Source organism: Gasterosteus aculeatus, chromosome 21, assembly GCF_964276395.1.
Source record: "Gasterosteus aculeatus chromosome 21, fGasAcu3.hap1.1, whole genome shotgun sequence".
In the NCBI taxonomy this organism is placed as follows: domain Eukaryota; kingdom Metazoa; phylum Chordata; class Actinopteri; order Perciformes; family Gasterosteidae; genus Gasterosteus; species Gasterosteus aculeatus.
Genome location: NC_135708.1, coordinates 7,911,475 through 7,934,851, shown reverse-complemented (window position 1 = coordinate 7,934,851; position 23,377 = coordinate 7,911,475). Strand labels below are relative to the sequence as shown.

The 23,377-nt window shown below is 43.7% G+C and overlaps 2 protein-coding genes across 4 annotated transcripts in view; one reads left to right on the top strand and one right to left on the bottom strand.

Moving 5' to 3' along the window:
- The first annotated feature begins 3,355 nt into the window (after nucleotides 1-3,355).
- LOC144390489 (uncharacterized) lies at nucleotides 3,356-4,560 on the top strand. Its single transcript, XM_078097030.1, has 5 exons — nucleotides 3,356-3,750; nucleotides 3,889-3,950; nucleotides 4,055-4,132; nucleotides 4,234-4,352; nucleotides 4,448-4,560. The coding sequence occupies exons 1-4, from the start codon at nucleotides 3,478-3,480 to the stop codon at nucleotides 4,241-4,243; spliced, it is 423 nt and encodes a 140-aa protein (XP_077953156.1). The 5' UTR covers nucleotides 3,356-3,477; the 3' UTR covers nucleotides 4,244-4,352; nucleotides 4,448-4,560.
- Nucleotides 4,561-13,180: 8,620 nt separating this feature from the next.
- The window catches only part of kcnh2b (potassium voltage-gated channel, subfamily H (eag-related), member 2b), a 216,136-nt gene continuing 205,939 nt past the window's right edge, over nucleotides 13,181-23,377 (bottom strand). For 2 of the 3 annotated variants that reach the window (XM_040166919.2, XM_040166922.2), the window contains 3 exons: nucleotides 22,634-22,739; nucleotides 22,351-22,452; nucleotides 13,181-21,834 (listed from right to left, as the gene is read on the bottom strand). In XM_040166919.2, the coding sequence (XP_040022853.1) occupies nucleotides 21,625-21,834; nucleotides 22,351-22,452; nucleotides 22,634-22,739 (418 nt within the window). In that variant the 3' untranslated portion in view covers nucleotides 13,181-21,624. Of the gene's footprint in view, nucleotides 21,835-22,350; nucleotides 22,453-22,610; nucleotides 22,740-23,377 lie in introns of all 3 variants that reach the window. The other variant, XM_040166921.2, reaches the window with a different exon arrangement.

Here is a 23,377-nt window from a genome sequence, read left to right as displayed (position 1 = left end):
GCCCTAATAGTGCGGAAAGCACCAAAACTTAGTTTGAACAAAAAAGGTTGAAAAACTATTCAGATCATGATACCATCATAAAACAGATAAATGTACATTCCTGAGGTTTTAGTTTGAGGAAAACACTGTTAACCAATGCATTCTTGTGTTCTGTGCGTTTTTAAGCCTTCTCTCGGCCTGCAAACGCCTTAATAGTGCAGAAAGCACCAAAACTTAGTTTGAACAAAAAAGGTTGGAAAACTATTCACAGATCATGATACCATCATAAAACAGATAAATGTACTTTCCTGAGGTGCTAGTTTGAGGAAAACACTGTTAACCAATGCATTCTTGTGTTCTGTGCATTTTAAAGCCTTCTCTCGGCCTGCAAAGGCCTTAATAGTGCAGAAAGCACCAAAACTTAGTTTGAACAAACCAGGTTGTAAAACTATTCAGAAATCATGATAGTGTACATAGCTGAGGTGATGAAAACAGTCTCATTCAATGCATTCTGCCATAATGTGAGTTTCAGGCATTCTCTCCTGCTATAAAAGCTTTGAAAGTGAAGAAAAGGTAAAAACTTGTTTTGAAGAAATCTGATTGTAAACCTATTCAGACATCATGATAGCATCATTGTGGTGGCGGGCTCAGCTGCAAAGGGGATGGAGAGGGTAGTAGCTCAGGCAACGGTGCCAGGAGGAGGCATAATTGGCCTCAGGTGCAGGTAATTAAGTGTGCTTGTATTTCAGTAGTGGAGATCCGGCGATGGACGAAGGAGACTCAGCCGGGCGAGGAGGCTGTATTCTGTACTGCAAATATAAAATATAGATTGAGTACCGAAACCTTCTGCTTCATCCTCGTTATTCTGGGACCCCCCAAAGGACCGCACGTCACAGTGGCCCCCAATTTGGCTGGGGGGAGGAAATGGCGGACGACGACCACCAGCAGGGGATGCCGGCCCAGCCGATTGTGGCGCTCAGCCAGATGATCGGGGAGTTGGCGGCCATCCAGAGGGATCAGGCAGAGGCCAACCAAGCCCAGGCACAAGGTGGCTGCAGCCGGACAGTGATGGAGGGGTTAAAGGGATGATGGTGAAAGTGGTGCTGGAGCAGTTCGGGGAGGGGCTCCCGGCCCGGACAGCAGCGTGGATCCGGTACCACCGTCCAACGAGCCTGGAGGGGCCTACGACCAAGTGATACGAATTGATGGCTATCTGGTGCGCCCTGACGCAGCGCAGTCATATCCACACTTTTCATTGATTAGCCTATACAGACTGTATAGGGTGAGTTGTGACACTCGGACAGGGCAGGATAACACCAAGTTGCTGGTGCCGAAAAGCCGCCGGGAAATGATTTTCCAGGCGGCCCACTATAACCCGATGGCTGGTCATATGGGGTACGAAAAAACACTAGACCGGATAATGACCTAATTGTATTGGCCAGGCAATTATCCGGAGTGTCAATTAGTGAACCCCCCGGCCATTCCGAGGGCGCCAAGTGCGTGCTCTACCGTTGGTGGAGGTTCCGTTCGAGCGAATTGGCATGGAACTCATCGGGCCATTTCACCAGAGCACATGCGGATATCGCTTTGTGTTAGTCTTTGTGGATTACGCAACACGATATCCAGAGGCAGTGCCGTTGCGCTATATCTCTGCAAAGAGTGTCGCGCAGACTCTGTTTTAGGTCATCTCCCGAGTTGGAATGCCAAAAGAGATTCTGACCGACCAGGGCACCTCGTTCATGTCGCGTACACTTAGATAACTTTACGGGTTACTGGGCATTAAGTCCATTTGTACTAGCGTGTACCACCCACAGACTGATGGGCTGGTGAAGCGTATGAATTAGACGCTGAAGTCCATGATCCGTAAATTTATTAGCGAAGATGAACGTAATTGGGATAACTGGCTTGACCCGCTGTTGTTTGCAGTGCGGGAGGTTCCCCAGGCCTCCACGGGACTTTCTCCCTTTGAAATTTTGTTTGGCAGGACACCGCGAGGGGTGCTGGACCTAATTAAAGAAAACCGGGAGGAAGGTCCGAGCCCCTGCAAGAACGAGATCCAGTACGTCCTCACTGCATGAAAAGTGGGATTTTCGGGATTTTCGTCACTGTAGATTGTCATGGAATTTCAGGTATGGCTATGGCTATGGCATTTTATGGCATATTATGGTATTATGGCTGTTCACTTTGCGGGCAACACCGAAAACTGCCGTAAATTGTCAGAAATTGACGTGGGCCTCCCTTGGCAGTTGTCCCCCCATGACCCCCCTCCTCCTAATTCTAGGGGAGGCTTTGACATGTAAATGAAAATGCTGTGAGCTATACAAATGCAAATCAGGGTTCAGAGGGAGTTTTTTTAAAAGGTAAGAAAATCTCTGGTACAAATAGATCAGGCTCAGTAGCTTAATTATAGACTCTTACATTTTAGCTTGAATTGATTTATTTAAATCAAATATGCTAGATTACTGTGTACCCCATTAGCAATGGCAAATGTTATGTAAAAAAGATACACAAAATAACTAATAACTAATTAAACTAATAAAATAATAATAAATAACGCAAAAAGAGTTTTAATGAAGGTAAAATGAGCATTCCATGCAAACAACATTTGAATCAGAATGAGGGGTCTGCAGAGATCACAGTCTCCTAGAGCTCAACTACAGTGCATAGTGGCAGGACAACAGTGACCTTTTCTTTGGTCTTACTTAAATGCACAGAGGATGTATTAACCACACATCTTCTAGCAATGCGCTCAACTGGCAGAAATTATGCTGGGTATGACGTGTCTGTTCCCTGCAAGCCCAAACTTCTATTGGCTTTCCATAAAAATGTCTGTCCGGGTGGGGATGAAGCCAGGAAACTTGTGCAAGAACATGTTTAAATGCAGTACCCTTTGACACAACATTAACAACTATAAACTGCTTTATAATGCCTGGTCGTAGTTCTGCTAGAGGGTCAAGGACGGATTCCTCAAAACTGTAGTGTTTCCACACCACTTAGCATAAACATATGCTGACCTTTATGCTCTGCCGATTGAGTAAGTTACATTCATATATGTTACCCAATTTACATATCATGGCAAAACAGTCAACCTCAGTGACACAAGGGTACATCTGATGATGGTACATTGTCAACATTGCATGTATGTCAGACTCATCCAAGATTGTCTGGTGGAATGGAGAAAGAGGCACCACTGTATTCTAGGGAAAGCCGTTCTGCTGACACCAAAACACTGCTTTACATAAAGCATATCAGCTGTTTCATTGCACGACAAAGTCCCAACCATTTGTCTTCCTAAAATACTGGTCCTTCCGTATAACAATAACCTCGTATGTGATTGGAGGACCCTTAGACTCCTCGTCCAATCACGTGTGAGGTCATAGGCATGACTCATACAGCAGTACTTGCAAGACGAGCATACAAATAGACACGTGTGTGTTACTATATTCAGAAGAACTGTATCTCCAGTTCCTTTGTTTGGTTTGTGCTGGTTCATGAATAATGGCTGGACGATGTCTCGCGTTCAACTCGCCTTCAACTCCTCTCCGCGTTCAGCAACTTTCGGCCAGTCCGCAGACAGATGGGAAGAAACAGCTAAATGCTCTCAGTGGATTGTCTCGTCAACTCCAACAACAAACTGCCGATATCAATGAGCGGTTCGCTCCACTGGAGCGTTCAGGACTCTCCAGGTTGCTGTCCATAGAGGAGAGGTTGCCGGCTCTGGAGGAACTGACTCAAAGAAGAGGAGACGGGCGCACAAACCCAAAGATAGCGGTAAGAATATGTTCGATGACCGCAAGCTAAGCTAAAAGTAGCGTAGCCTAAAACGAAAGCTAAGAGTAGCCTAGTAGCCTTAAAAGTGAGCAGAAACAGCTTTATTAGAGTGTATTTTCTTTGCCGTGTCGTTTACAGGAAGCGGTGCGCCGTCTTCACAACTCCGAGACGAATTACAGGTGCTACGAACCGGAGCAAGGGTAAGATTTAAAGAAGATGCTTTCATTCTGCGGTATAAGGGAATATATACGTATAGATACCATAGGATGGATACCGATCATAACTGTACATTTTGTTTTCACAGACTAATCTCGCCTCAAAATGAGACGGTGACCTGGTATTTGCTCCGGGAAAAGTCCAGATTTAGACGACGTCCTTGTGTGTAAGTGACACTGTTTACTGTTTCTCCTTCCTTGTTAAATGTTACTGTGACTTGCGTTTGATTTTTGTTATTCATACCACACTCATTTAATTGTTTTCCAGCCGCCTGTAAGACGTATTTTGAGACGGTACGCAGGAGCTTCAGGTTTTCCCAGCCGGAACACTCATTGCGGGCGGAAGCTGCGAAGAATTCAGCACGGAGTCGAGCGAGAAGAAAGAGGGTAAGAGTTTATTTGCTGACTTTTTCAGGTGCATTGATAGATGTGTTGTGTCCATACGCAACGCACAGTACTGATTCATTCTGTTGTTTTTACAGCTGCTGGAATCGAGACAAAGTGTGCTGGCTGATGACGAGGTGGAACTCTGGAAATCCGCCACCGTAGAGAGGATGGCGTTGTTGGCGGGGTCTCGGGGTGGATTGTACGGTCGCCGCCATTTCTGAGTCGCCTCTAACCGGGACTGCAGCTTTGCAGTCCCGGTTAGAGGCGACTCAGAAATACAGAGCCACACACACTAGGAGCCTGCACAACAGACCTGCCTCGGAAAACACGTCGCCAGTGACAGTCTACAACCCCGAGGAGGCAAACGGACAGTTTACTGAGCTGTATTTTTTTACGCCGCCTTTACCCAAGTGTGGGCAGCTCCTCACTTTGTATATAGTTGTGTTTTGTATATTGTTAATAAAGCTCTTTCTTTGCATAAACATGTTCCTGGCAAATGTTCATTTTCTCTATAAATTCATTCATGTCCTGGATAGTATCCTAATAATAGTGTAGTAGCCTACATAGGATAACAATGAAATTAATATACAGCATAATATGAATTTATAAATATATATATAAATACAATGAGGCGGGTGACCAATAGCGACAGATCTGCCAACCAATCACGAGTGATTTTACTTGTTTGAAAGTTGTGGTTTCATCCAATAATGAGCAAGGAAACTCAAGCCTGGCCTGCCCAGGTGTGGTTTTGCTGCCAATCACGAGTGATTTTACTTGTTTGAAAGTTTTGGTTTCATCCAATAAGGAGTAAGGATAGCTCCACACACTGGGCCGGATGTCACGGGAGAATTTGCTGTACGACAGAGGAGCCAGGCTGCGACGAGTCACACCGGGAGAAAAGGTACTTGTATTACTTCCTTCTTCCAACTATAAACTCCTAGCTGAGTGGCAAGGGCCCTTTGAGGTCACACTGCAGGTGGGGGACGTCGACTACGAGGTGGTGCGGTCTGACAGGGGTGGAGATACGCAGATATACCACCTGAACCTCCTGAAAGCTTGGAGGGGGGTGGAGTTTGTTTCTCTGGTGTCTGCGGTCTCTGAAGGAGAGGAGCTGGGGCCGGAGGTACCAAAATCATGTAATCACACCTCGCTCCCTAGTGAGGCTCTCTCTCCAGAGAGCGGACGTTGCCCAGTTAAAAGAGCAGTTTGCTGATGTGTTCTCTCCCTTGCCAGGCCTGCCCCTTGACCGACCTGACCCGGAAAGGTGCGTCAGATCCGGTCCAGTGGTCGGAGCAGTGCCAGCAGGCGTTTGAGAAGGTAAAACAGGCTCTCTGTGGGGAACCACTCCTCCATAACCCTAACTTTTCTGACGCATCGAACAGGGGGCTGGGAGCCGTTTTGTCCCAGGAGGTGGGGGGAGTTGACTGCCCTGTGGTGTACATCAGCCGGAAGCTGTCCGAGAGAGAGGCCAGGTAGAGCACGATGGAAAAGGAGTGCCTGGGCATCCGGTGGGCGGACTCCCTACACCACTACCTCCTGGGACGCTCATTCACCCTCTGTTCGGACCACGCCCCGCTCCAATGGCTCCACCGCATGAAAGATACCAACGCCCGGATCACTCGGTGGTATCTGGCTCTACGGCCTTTAAATTTCAAGGTGGTCCATAGGTCGGTGGCGCAGATGGCTGTGGCTGATTTCCTCTCCCGCTCTTAAAAGGGGAGGGGGGGGGAGTAGGTTAGGCCGGATGTCTCTCCGGCCTAAGTCGGGTGGTGGGGGTATGTGGTGGCGGGCGTGGTTTGGCTCAGCTGCAGAGGGGACGGAGAGGGGAGTGGCTCAGGTGGATGAGAATTTCCTTAGCCTGATTCTCAACCGGAATGCCACTCTTTCTGATGTAAGACACCTCACATGTAACCCCTGTGAGGTGTCTTCTGGCTGTTAATGTGAGGCTCTGAAGCTGATAAAAAATAGCGGACACAAAAAGAATTGGGGATTACGTGTCTAGGAGGACGACATAAAATGGGTGTTAGCTAGCTAAAACGGACATTATTACTGTAGAGAACCTTTTTGCCTATGAAAAGTTAGGTCCTCTTGGTTGGTGTTTTGAGTTTGTTTTGACGCGTTTAAATATTCTTTGAGACATTTCCACTTCTTTGATTGTCCTTTATTTTGTTCTTTAATGACCCCATCCAATTATCTTTGTACATGCCTCTTCCACCCTGCCACTCTCACGTTCCTCTCTCTCGTTCCACACTTCACCTTCACCCTTCCACAGTCACGTCCACACTTCACGGTCACGTTCAGGCTCTCCACACGCTCATGGTCAAAAAAAATATTTTGCTTCTCACCAACACCTGTGCCAGGTAATCCACCTGATAATATTGACCTAGCGGCCTAATTGAAACAACCTCCCACCACCTAAGGGGGTGGAGCTAACAATCAAAACTAAAAAACAAAAAAGGCTCTTACACGCCAGCCCCTTATTGGTTCTGGCGACAGACAAGACAATTCCGCATACTTTTAAACATAAGGAGCCATTACATTTGAAACAAAAAAAACTGAAGTAGTCAGTTTCATAATAATTCACTTATACATACACAGTATTAACATCCTTGACAAAGAAAACCTCTTTGTGGGTTTCCAATATTTTTACATGTCTGTTGCTTCACAAAGAAGACAAATCTTGGTCACTGGTCTCTCAATTACACTGTTCTTGGTTTGAAGACGAACAGTCCTTTCCTATCAGGAAATGTCTGAAGTATCTTTCCAAGTATCCATGATCCACGAGGCGCTGTTGAATCAACAACGACAACTATGTCTCCAGGTAAAAACCCCTTCCTCATTCCACTTTTGCCTTTCTTGCAGCAATGGTATGTACTCTTGTGTCCACCATTTCCAAAACAGTCTGTCTCCATCTCCTTTTAATGTGCAGATCCCTTTTCTCAAATCACCCAGGTGGATAAACTGGGTTTCCTTTCATCAACAGAATGTGATTTCTTCTCATCAGCCAATTGTGTCATCGGACGATCATTCAGTATGGACTCCACTTCGCATAGCAAAGTGTGAAATCCTTCATCCTCCAAACATTGCTGATGAAGAACAGTACTCAGAATCCTCCTGACCATACGTCTGATGCGCTCCCAAATGCCACTATGATGGGATCCGGCAGGAGGGTTGAAAATCCATTTAACTCCGTTCTGTGCCATAGTCTTTTGTATTTTATTGTGATCTAACGAAGCAAACGCTTCCCTGAGTTCTCTTTCAGCTCCCACAAAGTTAGTTCCATTATCCGATCGCATCATAGAAACTTGTCCTCTCCTGCAGATGAATCTTCTCAACGCATTCACACACCAGTCTGTATCGAGGGAGTAAGCGACTTCCAGATGGACTTGCTCTACTTGCCATGCAAGTAAAAAGCACTCCACAGCGCTTTACAATGCTACAACCTTTCTTTACATTAATTGGATCAAAGTAATCTACACCAACATTTGTGAATGGGGGGCGATCTGGAACAACTCTTTCAGCGGGTAAATCTGCCATTTTTTGCTCCGCTGAAAAAAATTACCATTTTTTTACTGCTGAATTGGCGTTTGTAATCCAATACGTCCTTCTTAGCTGGAGAGTACATGATTTCTGCCACTATGGCCCAGTTGTTCATGAATATGCCGGAGTAAGAGTTGAGATGTGTTGGTCCTTGGCTAGAACGAGCGGATGTTTGCTATCTTCAGGAATGGAAGCTTTATTTAATCTGCCTCCAACTCTCAAAAGCCTTTTTTGTAAATTGGGTTCAGTTTGTAGATGGTGCTGTTTTTTCACTTTAGATTTCCCAGATGCCAGTGACTCAATCTCGTTGAAACCTTTCCCATTGGCTGAAGCGAATAATAGATGTCTCTGCTTCAAAAAGACCATCTACGGACAACCTTTCTTACTTAAAGAAAGCAAAATCATCTTCAACACAAGCAACCACCATACTACTGTTTTCAACATTTTCCAGCTGGAAAAGTAAGTGATCAGTTTATGTGTGGAGCTTGAATGGTCTTCGGTGATAATAGCATTTACTGAAAGATTCCTTTTAACTTCTGGGTCATCACCAATGTCAAAATCCAAGCTGTGAGTTGGCCACTCCTCTTCTGGCTTCCACAGAAACGTTGGACCTCAAACGTTCTTTGCCAACCTTAACTTTCTGAAACATTGATTGCACATCAGCCATGATTGCTACCCGTTTCTGCCTAAACCGTGCCAAAACTCCCACCAATGAGCTTGTCAGGTTTGGTCCTTGCAGAAGCTGACTGTTCAGTGAGACTCCTTTAAATTCTGCACCACAGTCAAACACAACATGCAAGCTTCTTTTCTGTGGCTGGTATACTCCATGGTGAGGGAGATACCAAACCTTCCCATCCACGCATTCCAACTAGTGATGGGAAGTTTGGATCTTTTTACCGACTTGGTTCTTTGAATCTCGTTCAGTAAAATGAACAAATCTTTTTTTGAGAGGACTCGTTACTCTCGAGTCCTTGCAAGGATTCGTTCAAAATGAACGAATTGTTCACGAACGGCACATCACTAATTCCAACTGATGCTCTTTTTCGGCACATCCTTTATCAATGACGTCAGTAAAGTTTGCATTCTCTTTGGGAAAACTTTCATTCTTTAGAAGTTTCCTTTTAGGTGAGCTGACGCGTTGTTTAGCAATAGAAACGTTATTTGGCATAGTTACATGGGGGGTCCTAAAAGGCAACCCAATTTTGTACTGGCCTTTTTCAAGCTGCACTGAAACAGTCACTATTTCCTTGAACTGTCTTTCGTCTACTGACATCTCCTCTTTGTCATTAGAGAAATTCTCACTGAAATCTTTCTTGTACGGTCTCACCAACAGTTCTTCCAATTTGCCAACACCAATCCTATTTACACGAACAGTAGGGTAGCCAATCTCACCCTGCTTTGTACCGTCCCCGTTAAGAGGTCCAGTAACCACCCAGCCCAATAGAGTTCTTATTGCATACGGCCCCTCTCCTTGACTATTGATTACTTCCCATGGTGCCATTAACTTTGAAGCATTCGTGCCAATTAACAACTCAACATCAGAGTTAATAAGGGGAATATTTACATCTTTCAAGTAAGTCCATTTTGACAACTGTTCTTCAGAAATGATATTGTGTGTTGACACTGGCATTTTCTTCTGAGTAAACACACTTGGAAGCTCAAAGAACTGATTGTCAGTGAATTTGGATACTTCCAAGCCTTTGACAATACAACTTGAAACTGTACTGTGACCCATTGTACGTAGATTACTCTTTGTGTTTCTTCCTTTGATGTTCAGTCTGTCCATTAGTTCAGTCTCTCCATTAGACAGAACAGAAAGTGTCAGTACTTCCTGGATCCAGGAATGCATACGTTTGTATGCTTCGGTTTCCCTTCATACACTTAACATTGACAGGTAGGATTGAAAGGATGCCGTTACTGCCTCCAGCCCCTGTATGACCACAAGTAGAGACAGCTGTGCCACTCACCGACCGTTCCTTTGACGGATCTTCGTCTTTGCTCCTTTCCTTTTTATCAATGTGAAGAACATTGGGATGACTGAAGCGTTTACTGCAACTCTTTGCTCATGTATCCTATGTTCAAGCAACCAAAGCAAACACCTTTCTTTTTCAGAAAGTCCAACTTTTCCTGATGCATTCTTTTCCTCAATTGTGGACAGTGCTCCAATGCGTGTCCAGATGTACAGTACAAACAGGACACAATTGGTACTGTAGGTCTAATTTTTTGTGTTTGGGTCTCAATGCTTTTCTTGGTTACACTCACAGCTGGTTCAGTAGACATAAAGACAGCAGTTGCAGAGCTATTTCTTTTTGACTGCAACCTTGGATGTAATTGTTGCAATGCATTAAGGATTCCAACTATTGTTCTTCAAATCTTTAATTCAACATATTATTTGTTGGAATGCATTAAGCATTCCAAGTATTGTTCTTCGAATCTTTATTCAAATTATTCTATTTCTTCCGCGCCACCTTTCAACTCCTTCACACTTTCAGCTATTAAAACCGTTCAAATGTTAAAATATTCAGCTCTTTCCCAGAAAGGGTGCTATGACTTTTTAGCTTTCTAGCTCTTAAGCTTGAATTTATATAAATCAATAATTATTCATTTTTTAACATGGTTTTCCAATGGAGATCGTTTTTCAAATCCTCTTAAACTACTTCAACGTTCAGATTCTTCAGCTTCGCCAATCTTTCAGCTACAGACACTATTTCAACTTTCAAATGTTGACACAAGTCTAAACTATTTTATGAAAAAAACTGCCTGTTGATATCTATTCTACTTTTTTCATAATCACTGATTATGTTTCACTAGTTCTTCGCTCCGTTTCTGAGTTTTACATGAGTGTGTATTGCGTATCTTAGAGTGAGACATCGAGGGCTAGAGTGTGGGGCAGCGTCAGAATCTGGTTAAAAAAATATGGAACTTCTGTCCTCAGAGCCAAAGTATACACTTTTGAGGCTTAATTTCTCTGGACTAATGATGGCATGGTTGTGCTGATTGGATTATGTGTTTATGGAAATTCTTTAGTTTTGGCTTCCTGAGTGTTAAAGTGACACAACCTCTGCCAAAAGCCCCATAGGCTTCAATACAAATCTTGCGACATATTTCTCAAAAAAATCCAGAAGGTACATGTTTTGTAAACTGCAATAGGAGCCGTATTTATTACCGGACAGACATTAAAACAACCATGATGCGTTCGGTAGAGTCTTGGGTCTCGCACAAACTTCTTATTTTTTAGATAGCTGTTATAGTTTTGCGCTGAAGGACAGTTGTTTGAGGCGTGGATTCTGTGTAACTCGCTGCCCTGTCTCTGCCCTTTTAAAGCAGCTCGTTAATAAACCCAGGTGCGCCGTTGTCGTGGATACTCACAGCTGCTCCTATTGCCTGATTAGTGGAGTCACATGACGCAGCTATGCTTTCTGTCAACAGACCAACATGATGAAGACACTCGCCCCCCCTCCCCCTCCCCCTCCACCCTGACCTCTTCTCACTCTCAATCACTCAGTCAGTCAGTCTGTCTGTCTAATTCTCCTTCCCTCTCCCTCTATATCTCTTCCTCCCCTCCCTTCCTCACCCTCTCACCCTCCCTCCCTCTATCTACACCCCCCCACCCCACCCAATCCAATAATTTCAACAAAAAAAAGCCCCATGGAGGGAATTTTTACTGTAATGTTTGTATTAATTAAAAACTTCTTATTTGAATAACAAACATTCTGTCCCCCCCCCCACCCAAACCCATAATTTCAAAATAAAAGCCTCAAAGATTGTCTGTACCTTACCCATTAGGCTCAGAATGAAGCGGTTTTGTTGAAATACGTATTGCTCTTTCAAATACTACTACAACCACTACAAATATTACTAGTACTTATATTACTACAACTGATACTTCTACTACCATACTACTAGTATTTCTACTGCTATTAATACTACAACTACTATTACTTTCTACTACGAATACCACAGTTAAAACTAAAAAACTACTACTACTACTAATATTACTACAAACAATTTAAAACCTCTTTTTATTCATCTCAGCTTTTGTTATTTCTGTAATTTGTTTTAATTCATTTAAGCTCCTGCAACTTCTGTATTGTTTAGAAATTATATTGAAATTTAGCTTCTCACATTTCTGTATTTTCAGCAGTTCTTTAAAACAATTTCAGCTTTTCTTATGCCTGTATTAACAGCAATGTTTTAATATTCATTTCTGTATTTTTTTGCAATTTTTCAAATTTGTTTCAGCTGTTTTCAGCAAATCTATTGAAATTTCTTTCAGCTTCTCCCATTTCTGTATTTTCAGCAATTTCAAATTAATTTCAGCTTTTCTAATATCTGTAATTTAAGCAAACGTATTAAAATTCCCTTCAACTTTCTGTATTTTCAGCAATTTTCTGAAGTTCATTTTGCATTCCAACGCATCTTCAGCAGGAAATGCATTTTCTAGTTTTGTCTTGTTGCCTCCTTTATTTACACCACCTTGAGTGGGATCAGAAATGAGATAGGATCTGAAATGATTTTGACTTGGTACTCAATGAACATGATAAAGTCTCTAAAACCAGATCTGAAACCTTCTTTTTCTGAGATTTCACATGCAGCTGCTCTCCACTTTTCCCTGAGCTTGAAAGGAAGTTTCTGCATGATTGTTTTCATGTTTGCTGGCATATTGAGTTCATCTAAATATTGCAATTCCTCCATAGCATTGCAACATTCTCGTAAACAGAATGCATATGCCTGTAGCCCTTTAACATCTTCTGCCTTAACAGCAGGCCATCCAATGATTTTGGAAAACATTACAAGTCATTTAGCTGACGCTTTTATCCAAAGCGACTTACATTACATTTTTAACCCATGGCTCTTACATTTTGCCCGGGGAGCACTTAGGGACACTTCAACATGGGGCAGCCGGGATTCGAACCACCAACCTTGCAGTTCCCAGTACACCCTCTCTACCCCCTGCGCCACGACAACCCACCTAGGGAGCTGTGACCTTTAGTTTATTTCCACAGTAATTTCCAAGAAGTTCTTTGGCCATGTCTGGGGCCATATGCTGGCAACTGCGCACTAGATCTCTAGGCGGCCCCCTAGTAAACTGCTGGAGATGATACATTCTCCTTGGTTTGTTTTAGCTTCAACACAATGTTGAAAAGCTCTAATGAATGATCTAAATTGTAAAGGATCGCCATCAAAAATGGGAATTTCTCTGCGTGGTAAAAATTGAGAGTTCTGCGTCTGTACAAGAAGTGCTGTCATGTGGAAGTTGCATTTGGAATAAAAGGCAATTCCGCGAGTTGAGAACACCAGCGTGTGTCTCGTTTATTTTTACAACAACAAACTCACAAGATGGCGCAGCCCTGTAACCTCACAAGCAAGGGCCTCTACGTCATAAATAACAAAACGTTTAAAGGGACCGCGATCCCGGAACAGTCGCAATTACGTGTACAACAAAACAAGAACAAAGGTGAATTATGCAGTCACATTCACTACACACGTCCCCCCAGAATTCACCATATAAGAAAAATAATCATCTGGGAGGTGGTCGTATTAACCGACCAGAACGGTTGTGTTTCAGAGGGGGTCGAGGAGCCACAACCGTGGCAGATGTACCACCGTGACACGGGCGTGGGGCGTTGAGTGTGGGAGTCCTGGGAGGGAGGGACACAGGGGGTGGGCGCAGAGCTGGAGGACGCCCGCGTCGTGGGGGCTGGGCCGATTCAATGGGCCCAGCAACGTCCAAATGAGCTGGTTTGAGGCAGTCGATGGAGAGTCGCTCCGGTTTACCACCCATGTCCACCACAAAATGTTTGTCTCCTGTCTCCAAAACCCGGAATGGGCCCTCGTAGGGCGGGCGTAGCGGTCCCCTGTGAGCGCCGTGGCGAATAAAGACGTATTCAGCCGTCTGAAGCCCAGCGGGGACGTGCGACTGAGGGAGGCTGTGACGGGAAGTAGGGACAGGTGCGAAGAGCTTCGCATTGTCCAGTAGTGCGGCCCGTTGTAAGGTCGCAGACCAGGGAACGGTGGAAGTAGGAACAAAATCCCCTGGAACCCGCAGTGGCTGGCCATAGACAAGCTGCGCGGACGAGGACTGCAGGTCTTCCTTCGGTGCAGTCCAGATGCCAAGCATCACCCACGGGAGCTTGTTGACCCAGTTGCTGTCTTTGAGGCCGGCGCGAAGAGAAGCCTTCATCGACCTTCACTACAGTCACTTTGTAACAGAATGTAGAGATCTGCATTTACTTGAGGATTGCCTTGGAATGATGCTGGATGCCTTGAAATGACCAGATTCATAATCTGATTGCATCAATTTTATTCTATCAAATTATTACCATTTGTCAATATAATAATTTTTCTCAATAGCGGCTATTTTAGTATTATACTCCTCCGCTTCCATTGCCTTTTCCACCTTTAACTGAGCGTTAGCAGGCATTGAATAATTCTGCTGAAATAATTCCCTTTGCATTGGTTGGTATTGTTCAGCATAAGGATTAAGTGCTGCTCCCTTTATGAAATATGATTCCATTCCATCTGAATTTGTAGTTGAAACACCGCCATGCCTCGAGGCATTCAACACTAATTTTGCTGTAGATACGCTAATTCAGTGTCAACTTCAAGTTGTTCTTGTTTCCTTCTTAATTGCTCCACGTACTCCTCCAGAACATGTTTCTTCTGTAGCGCCGCAGAACGTGCCAAGAGTGCAGCCCGTTCTGCCTCTGTTTGACGCCTTGTGGAGGACGTCGAACCCTTGCTGACCTAGAGACATTACTTCGATGGGGGGTCCTAAGCATTTGATCCAACATTTGAAATGCTGTCCTGAGGCTCCATATTAACCACATCATTATGGACATCAACAACTTCAGTAATGGGACAACTTTCGTTGCAGACTAACCATTTGTGTGTATCATCAAAAAAGTACTAAGCATTTTTAGTTTATACCACATTTCATGATTTTCCATCTCCTCTTTAAGTACCAACCTCATCAATGCTTCATGTTTTTCCTTCGCTTCACCACAGAGAACCTTAAACTTTTCAAATGTACCTTTTACTTCTGTGACATACATGTAGCTTTTATCACACATAAAATCAACAATTATCTCTTTGAGACTGTGTGCCCTTTGAAAATTCACCTTTCTCTCCTTTTGCAGGCGTATAATTTTTCCATAAGTGCCTTTTCTTTTAATTTAACAGTCCGTCTTGTTGCAGAGTAGTCCATATTACCTGACTCAACTAGAGTCTCAGGTAAGAGTTCAGAATCAGTAGCGTGTGCTTCTTCCATTGTCCAAGACGCACATTCAGTTTGTGAATACTTGCTCAGTTCATTTTCAGTCACCACCAAATTTTACACATAGTCATGTGTGCACGCAGGTGCTCTGCCGCTCTGCTTCTACCTCCGTAAGTGAAGTTCAGTTCCGACATCCACTTCAACTTCTGCCGCTCGTACTGCCGCGCCAATGGCCGCTCCAAACTGCCACTCGGTCTGCCGCGCCAATCGCTGCTCCAAACTGCCGCCAGATCTGCCGCGCCAATCGCCGCTCCAAACTGCCGCAGCTCTGACTGCTGCTCCTATTACCGCTTTAAACTTCCGCCGGGTCTGCGCCAATTGCCGCTCCGATTGCTGCACCAAACTGCCGCAGCTCGTTTTCAATGAAGCAAGTTTTTTGACTTACTGTAGAGACCCTTTTTGCCTATCAAAAGTTAGGTCTTCTTGGTTGGTGTTTTGAGTTTGTTTTGATAAATTTTCCTTGAGGCATTTCCACTTCTTCTTTATTTTGTTCTTTAATAACACCATCCAATTATCTTTGTACATGCCTCTTCCACCCTGTCACGCTCACGTTCCTTGCTCTCGTTCCACACTTCACTTTCCACCTTCCACGGTCACGTTCATGACCTCTGAAACATTAATATTGATGGAACATCATACTATTGTTCAACAACCGTTCTATCGTGTCTTGGTCCGGTTATCGGGATTTACGCAGCTCAATTGTTGATGGATCCACTTACCTAAGGCTTTCTATTCCGAGCTGTCACGCCGTTTTTCAAACGTCAACTCACGTTCGTCATCGTCTCGCTGGTTAACGTATTCATCCACCACTTGGTTTGCTGAGCCAACTTACTGCGTTGTAGGGTCCAGGTCACATTTGTAATTTGGCTGAACGAATTAATCTTCCGCGTGGTTTAGGTTAGTCCGCCATCTGGTATTTCCATTGGTTAGTTATGCGGTGAGCAGACAGACATCTCGACCTGGGGTCCGTTTCAAGTAGGAGGTTTAACAAACCCTAAACTCTGAGTTGATTTACCCTGAAATGGGAAACTGTTGAGTTTCCACTAAACCCACTTCTTGAAACCTCCTGGTACCGTCCATAACTTTAAGACTTTAAGACTTATCAATATAATTTAAATGGATTAGTAGTATAAAAGGTCACCCCATACACAGTTCACAAAGGGAAAAATAAAACTTTTTTTAGTAGCATAATGTATGCATTTGTATTTCTGTGTAAATTGGACCCCCATGTTAAATTGTCACAATCTACACAGAAGTACAAATGCATACATTCTGCTACTAAAAACAGTGGAAATTGAATCGCTTTTAAAAGTGGCTGTTTGAGGAACTGCAGTTATTGGAACCTAATTCTGACTGTTGGATATAACCGTAATTAAAACCCACAGTATTCAGTACATTAAACTAATTGTTTTGAACTGGCTTAAAAACCATAGCTGGAGTACTGAAAACTTATACAATTACATTGTAACTGTATAAATCAAGACGTTACAATGACTTATTGTTCAAATACTTTTTTGCAGTGTACAAACAATAACAAACCTGCACACTGTGGCTACAGACAAGACGTTGAAGTGTATAGAGGTCTGACGGTCCCGTTAACTACACCTCACATTCCCCATATCCTGGAGCTCATTGTTAAGAAGGCTCAATGTTGACAAACCAACGACAGAAATGTTGATTTAAACAACTAACTACTCGCCTGAAAAAATTACATTCTGTGACTTAAATGTAGTGCTCGGTAAAATGGACAGGGCGAGTCACATTCGTGTATTATGACCATTCTCGGCAAGAGCCGCAACTGATGACATTTCAGGAGTCCACGGGAACACAAGTCCACACAAGAACGCGTATTAGGAAAGGGTCAATGAAAAAGGGATCAGTCTTGACATACTGAGAGGTTTATTGAAAGAAGTATTTTGGAAATACTATAAAGTTCAACTATTTATAATGCAATCACACAATCAGAACTGAGAGCTCAACCATTTCCCCTCCAACTGTCTTACACATTTGATATGAGTAAAGTGCTGCATTTGCCAGGAAACTATTAATAATATTCCACATACTTCCATGGACTGTTAATCCGTTTTCCAAACATTTGAGAGTATCTTCTTGTTTGTAGGTTTCATCACACCCCTTTTCAGCACAACTTAAGCAAAATTTATTGTTGACAGATTTAACTCCGTGGGCACCGAAAATAAAGCAAGATGTATTCAGAAACTGCTCTCAGACGAGTTGATCGCTGAATCTTCAGAGTGCAGTCCGTCCCAGCTAGACCAAAGTGGAATTTATAATATTTTGGATGCACTTGATTTAACTCCTTGATAATTTTGGGAAACAGTCAACAGCTTTTCCACACATGTATCACTCGATTACAGTGTTTCGTAGCCAAAGATACAGCAATACAATATCATATTGTATCATCAAGGATCATCGATGTTTGCAGCTATTCATCACTGATCGCTCCCAGGACGTTAGAGTAGTATATATATGTCCATATATAAATATATATTCTATGAATCACCGATAAGAATCCAGTGTTTCACCCCACACAGTTTGCAAGCATCAGCAAAACAAAATAAAATTTGCTGCTTTGCATGTCAAACCCCCTCATTGCTCATTCTGTGTGCAGCATGCAAGTATAAATGTGCACAATATTGAAAGCCTTTCACTTCATCCTCATTGTCACATCTGTTTTTACTACAATCAGCTATATGCAGGTTTTTTGTTTGATTTTTTTTTTCAATCGGGGGATTATTTTAATAAGAAGTTAGTGCAGGTTTAATTATCAAGCAGATTTTCCTCTAAGATTTTCTGCATTTCAAATCATGCCAAAAACTTTTTTGTTTCTGCATAGTGCAGGCTACACGAGTTCTAAAGACTTTGATTCCTTGACAAGTAGTAGAAGTTGGTATGTACCGGCAGGCAGAGCGAATCCAGTGTAAACGGTACCAAAGCACCCTTCCCCATTTACTCAAAATATCTACAGAGACAGGATGCAAGTCTGTCAGAAACTCATAGAAAGCGGAACAGAGCGTAAAAAAGCTCAGCGGTATGGAAGAGCTGTGTGTGTGTCTGTAGTATGTGACTGTAAACTGTTTTTTATATGTATATGAAAAAGTGGGAAAAAATTCTTATACTCTCCCCTCCAAAAGACTGCGAGTCCCAAAGTGTACCCCCTTTCCCAATAATATGCAGTATGCATTATGTAAATGTATCTGTAGCAATGAACATTCTACTAAGATCTGCTAAAGAGACAGTTCAGGCCACGAGGTGACTGTTATTGAACGCTTTGTGAAAATCAACACCTCAGCACTACGCAGTATAAGAAGAAGATTCTCTGTTAAATGGATGGAACTGCAGATCCACTTGTTACATACTGTAAATGTGAGGTCAGATGGTTTGGTTATGGTTCTGTTAGCGTTGTGTGAACCACAACAAGCAGCCGACCGGGGTTTCAATAGTGAGAAGAGGTCAGTGGCTTATCAAGCATGTGGACAGCCACTATGCATTCGCCTACATTTTAACACACTACTGGAAAAAGGGGAGAGGAGGAGGGAAGGTGGGGAAGTTACAGCTACTTTGCACCAACTGTGGTTCAACAATATCAATAATAACATGTTGAATCACAGTTTGTCTGACAGGACTACTATTCCTTGTTTTTTTTAAACTGTTAACTTAACTTAAAGGCAATCTAGTTGGCCACCTCCAAAATGTATAGTAACTTTACTAATATCCTCAGCTGAACTGTAATATCTTTAGTCATTATAAGCACTTTTACATGCAAGTTTAAAAAGGCGTTGGCGGCCGCTTGCTTTGGTTGCAAGCTAAAGTTACAGAGCGTGAAAACAGTTGGAGCAAGCTGCACAATGTGCGTCGGATGTGGCTCTGTGTGCATATAACCTTCAGTATAGAATAATTAATTAATTAAATAAAACAATAACTATTGAGAGCAGAGAGAAACAGGTTTACACAGACAGCCTTCTCATTGACCCAAGACAAAGTGATAAAACATCAGAGAAACGATCCTACAACAATAAACAAAAACACCTTGGACCAGCGAGCGGCCAGAAACAATCTTCTCAATTGAGTGTTACAGGAAGGCACAAGCTGGAGTCTCCCGCCTTCTGATTAGTTGGTTTGGAGTTGTGAGACAGAGGAAAAGGACCCCTCTAACATCACTGACAGGTTCCTGAGTCTTCATTTAGTATCTGCACTGTTTAGGGGATAAGGTGTGCAAAGGTAGCAGGTTGCAGTTAAGCTGCTACAATTCTTAACTGTTTAAAGGACTATTGCACTACTTCAACAGGCTCCTCTCTTCTGTCAGGACTAGGGAAGACAATTCAAAGATGTCATAGTTTATACTAGAAGGGTTCCTTTTGCACCTGCTCTTAGTCATTTTGTGCACTGCCGTCGACCCTGATTTATCTGGGTAACCTCCAAACTCCGCCCTTAGACTGTCTTAACAGCAGAACTTCTGCACAATGTTAATTTCCATCAACGCCATCAAAAATGGCATTGCTATATATTCCATATATATATATATATATATTTATAGCAGTCACTCATTCACGCCAGCCCTCCCAGCACTTTCTTTTTGACTGATGCCTCGGTGCCAATGCTGCCTGTCCTGGACTAACCCGTCTCACCCAGCCCCGGTAATTCATAAAAACTTACGGTGACTTTGATTGATATACAGAAATTGTTGTATTGTATGTATTAAGAACACATTTGTCTTCAAACTGCTTCATTAAAAAGGAGCCTGCCTTCATCACTCACTGAGATCAGACCATTCATCCTAATCTCGTCATTCGGTTGCTGGATTTATCCGGCGCCTACCAACGTGTTGCGCCACATCCACGAGGCACAACCTTCCATAGTAGTCATAAAATATTTGGATCCCTAAACCAAAGAGGTATAAATGATCAGACTTGAATCGATCTTAACACCAAGGACTACGCTGCTGTTATCTTTAATTGCAAAAGGATTGGTGCATCTTATTTGTATATGCTGCATCTTCACTCCTTGACGATGTGTGTTGTCGGCCAGCAAAAATGATTCGATGATAGGGGTCAGATAAACATCTGAGTGCTTTGAAATGGGAGGCGATGAGAGGTAATGTCTTCTGGAGCGTTGAGAGATTCTTGGGTGACCTATGTGTTTTATTTGTGCTGACTAGAGTGAAAACAATCTTGTGACCGCCCTTTTAAAATCCTAAAACCAGTCGAAATGTGTCGTCCACTTCAGAATCCAGTGACTTTGTACAGAGTGAGGAAGCAACGCAGTCTACACAAGTCTGAAAAAAAACAGGAAAAAACTCGAAATTTAGCGCGTATACAGATAACGAAACTATAGCACACTTACTCGTCTCTTCCTGACAATTGCATATTGCACTGCATGTAGAATGATGGCTCATTCGGCGAGTCATTGTAAACTAGCAAACTTGTTGTATTTACAGAATTACCAAACCAAACCGGCTCATGTACAAGAAAGCCTTCTGGGCACTTCTGAGGTAGCAAATTCAGTTGTAATGAAATCGATTCAATCACTTTTCCTTCATGTATGTGCTTAGATTTTTTTTAAATGAAAGCAAGTCAACGTCATGTCATCCCTGGTCATAAGTTTGCCGTTTATCTAGCAGGTCATAGCTTATGGTTTAAATAAATCTGAATTTCCTGCTTGTTTGAGTAAAAATAGTTTGCTGTTTTTGGTGCGCTGTCCTCATGGGGGACTCGTAGGTTTGCCAGTTTACCTGTTACACTGCGCTACATGTTCTCAGCAAATCTGGACAAAGTTTGTGTTCGGGCTGATATGTTCACCCAGACAAAATCATGGCTTTTAACAATCCAGTTCCCACCCCTGAGGTGCAAACCAATTACCAGTGTGCTCTTTTGGACATGAGGGGGGGTGGGGGGGGTGGGGGGGTGATAGAACGGGATAATGGGTCCTGTTAGGCCAGCTAACACTACAATTCACGGTTTGCGTTTGAGTTTTACGGAAGCGCCACGGACATACGGGACAGGATAATCAGGACCTCAACAGTTTCAGTGCAAACCTCAATGGCTAATTGTTTTCGGCATTGGTGGTAATTGGACACCGCAGTTAAGGGATCGTCCTACAGGACCTCCGTTTAGGTTATGTGTCATCCCTCAGCAGGTCCACAGAGAGGCAGACTATGTTCATAGAGCAGCAGAGAGCTCCCTTTGTAGTTTTGGTTTAAGGTACCCCACTTTGGAGTTCAGAAAGTTCCAGGGGGGGACTTACTGGAGAGAAAGAAGGACCTCAACCACCCAGAGTGTCCAATCTCGGAAGGTCAGAGGTTAAATATCAGCAGTGACGGTCTAGTGGCTGGGCGCCCTAAAGGGTTCTGGTGGTTGGTGCTGTAGTTGCAGTGGAACAGTGGAAACTCTGTATCCCTCCTTCCATTCACCCCACCACCCCACTTTCCCCTCTTTCTTAGCTCCCCCCTGGGTCAGAGGCGTGTCGCTGTGGTGTCCATGAGTCCAAAGAGGTTTGTGGTTCTTGGAATGACAAACTCCTTTGGGTTGGATCAGGCTCCAACTCCAGCTCGTCCAGTCCAGGGGGGGGCGGCTGGCACTGGTTGGGGCTGATCAGCGAGGTGTCCTGGGGTTGCAGGAGCGTCTTGACGTAGTGTGAATCCAAGATCTGGGGAGGGGGTGGGGGAGGAGGAGATGTGTCGAAGGTGAGTGGGACTGGCTACTGCAACTGAATTCGCTACTCACAAAGGCAAGTTAATCCTTCATGAGGGTTGTTTTGTGCTGTTTTGTGCTGTGGTTTAAAAGATGTATAAGCAAAAATAATGCCACCACAGAATACAGAATACTAAACTCAGCAGCAAGTAGATACGAGCAAGTATAAGTGATGTTACTGGAGTAATTTTATGTGGCCATTTCACACAGAAAGCGGTCGCCCGCCAGGAAGGCTGATTGATGGACTAATCCATCTCCCGGCCCGCCTGCTATGGTGTACTTTTTAGCTAACCCAAAACATCCTCGTTCATGAGCATTACACTAACAACATTTGGTGGGACACTTATAAATTGCGGCAAATCACTCCTGAGCCAGAAAAAAAAGCTGTTTGGGTTTTGATGTCTGTAGTTTCCATTCACTGCGGACCAATGACCTCCACTCAGTTAAAACTTTACTAATACATTTACTTCACCTGCGAGAGGGAGGCCAGGGTGTCTGTGTCCAGAGGTGTCACAGGCTCGATGGGTGTCTCTCGTGGATCTGCTCCCGGGCCGGGACCAGGGGAAGGTGAGACCTGCAGGAGACAATATCTTATTGGTCTGCAGGAAGCGCAGTCCTCTGTCTATTCGCAGTTGGGGTCAGCGTCTAATAATAATAACGGAAAATTCTTCATCAGCGGGTCTCTCCCAGAGACATATCCTCTCCTGACCCCTGTGCCGGCGAGCATCCTACTGTCTTTGGGCTTGCGTCATCACCTCTGGCGGCGATGAGACGGCGCTGTATGCGGGAGGAACCAGGGCCATCTGTCTCTGCAGCAGCTGCATGATGGCTCCGACATCCGTCGACATTCGACTCTCCAGCCTGCACATAGCGTGGGGTAGATAATGCACTGTTAATAGATACACAGAGGCAGCATTTATGTTCTATCAATTTTATTTCATATTTAAAGTGTAGATGTTTTCTCTGCGTTTAGAGGAATTTCATGCCTCCCGGTTCTTATTTTGTCCCTCTTATTTTTCAGTCTTAGTTATAATCGCAAACATATGGAAACATTAATACCTGGTATTAAGGAAGAAACCGCGTGACAATATCCATGGTAACAAAGGTAGCTAGAAGCCAAACCAGAAAGTCACTCGGCTTGGTGGTCTAAACCAGTGGGTCCATGACCCGTTCCCTTTGCCTGGGAAAATAAAAATTACAATTAAAAAAAAAAATTCATCCTGTGATTTTATTTTGAAGGGACGTTTTTAATGCCGCGGACCGTCGTTTTTTTTGCCGGCTCGTCCGTCCATGTTTTTAGCAGCGTGTGCCAGGTTGGGTCAAACCATTCTGGCACGGCAGACAAGAATGTAATGGAGAAAACAATCACGACGCATCTGAACAAACTTCTGGAGCGGTTTAATGACTACTTTCCCGAGAAACAGAGGGATGACGACTGGATACGTGACCCATTTGGAATCGACATAGAAAGTGTCACATTGCCAAGCAACGGAGTCAGC

What these genes read in the sequence shown, in the direction of transcription:
- LOC144390489 (XM_078097030.1), top strand. Translation starts at nt 3,478, where the DNA reads ATGGCTGGACGATGTCTCGCGTTCAACTCGCCTTCAACTCCTCTCCGC. An exon ending in GCACAAACCCAAAGATAGCG is followed by an intron (nt 3,751 to 3,888) that starts GTAAGAATATGT and finishes TGTCGTTTACAG; the next exon opens with GAAGCGGTGCGCCGTCTTCA. An exon ending in TGCTACGAACCGGAGCAAGG is followed by an intron (nt 3,951 to 4,054) that starts GTAAGATTTAAA and finishes TTGTTTTCACAG; the next exon opens with ACTAATCTCGCCTCAAAATG.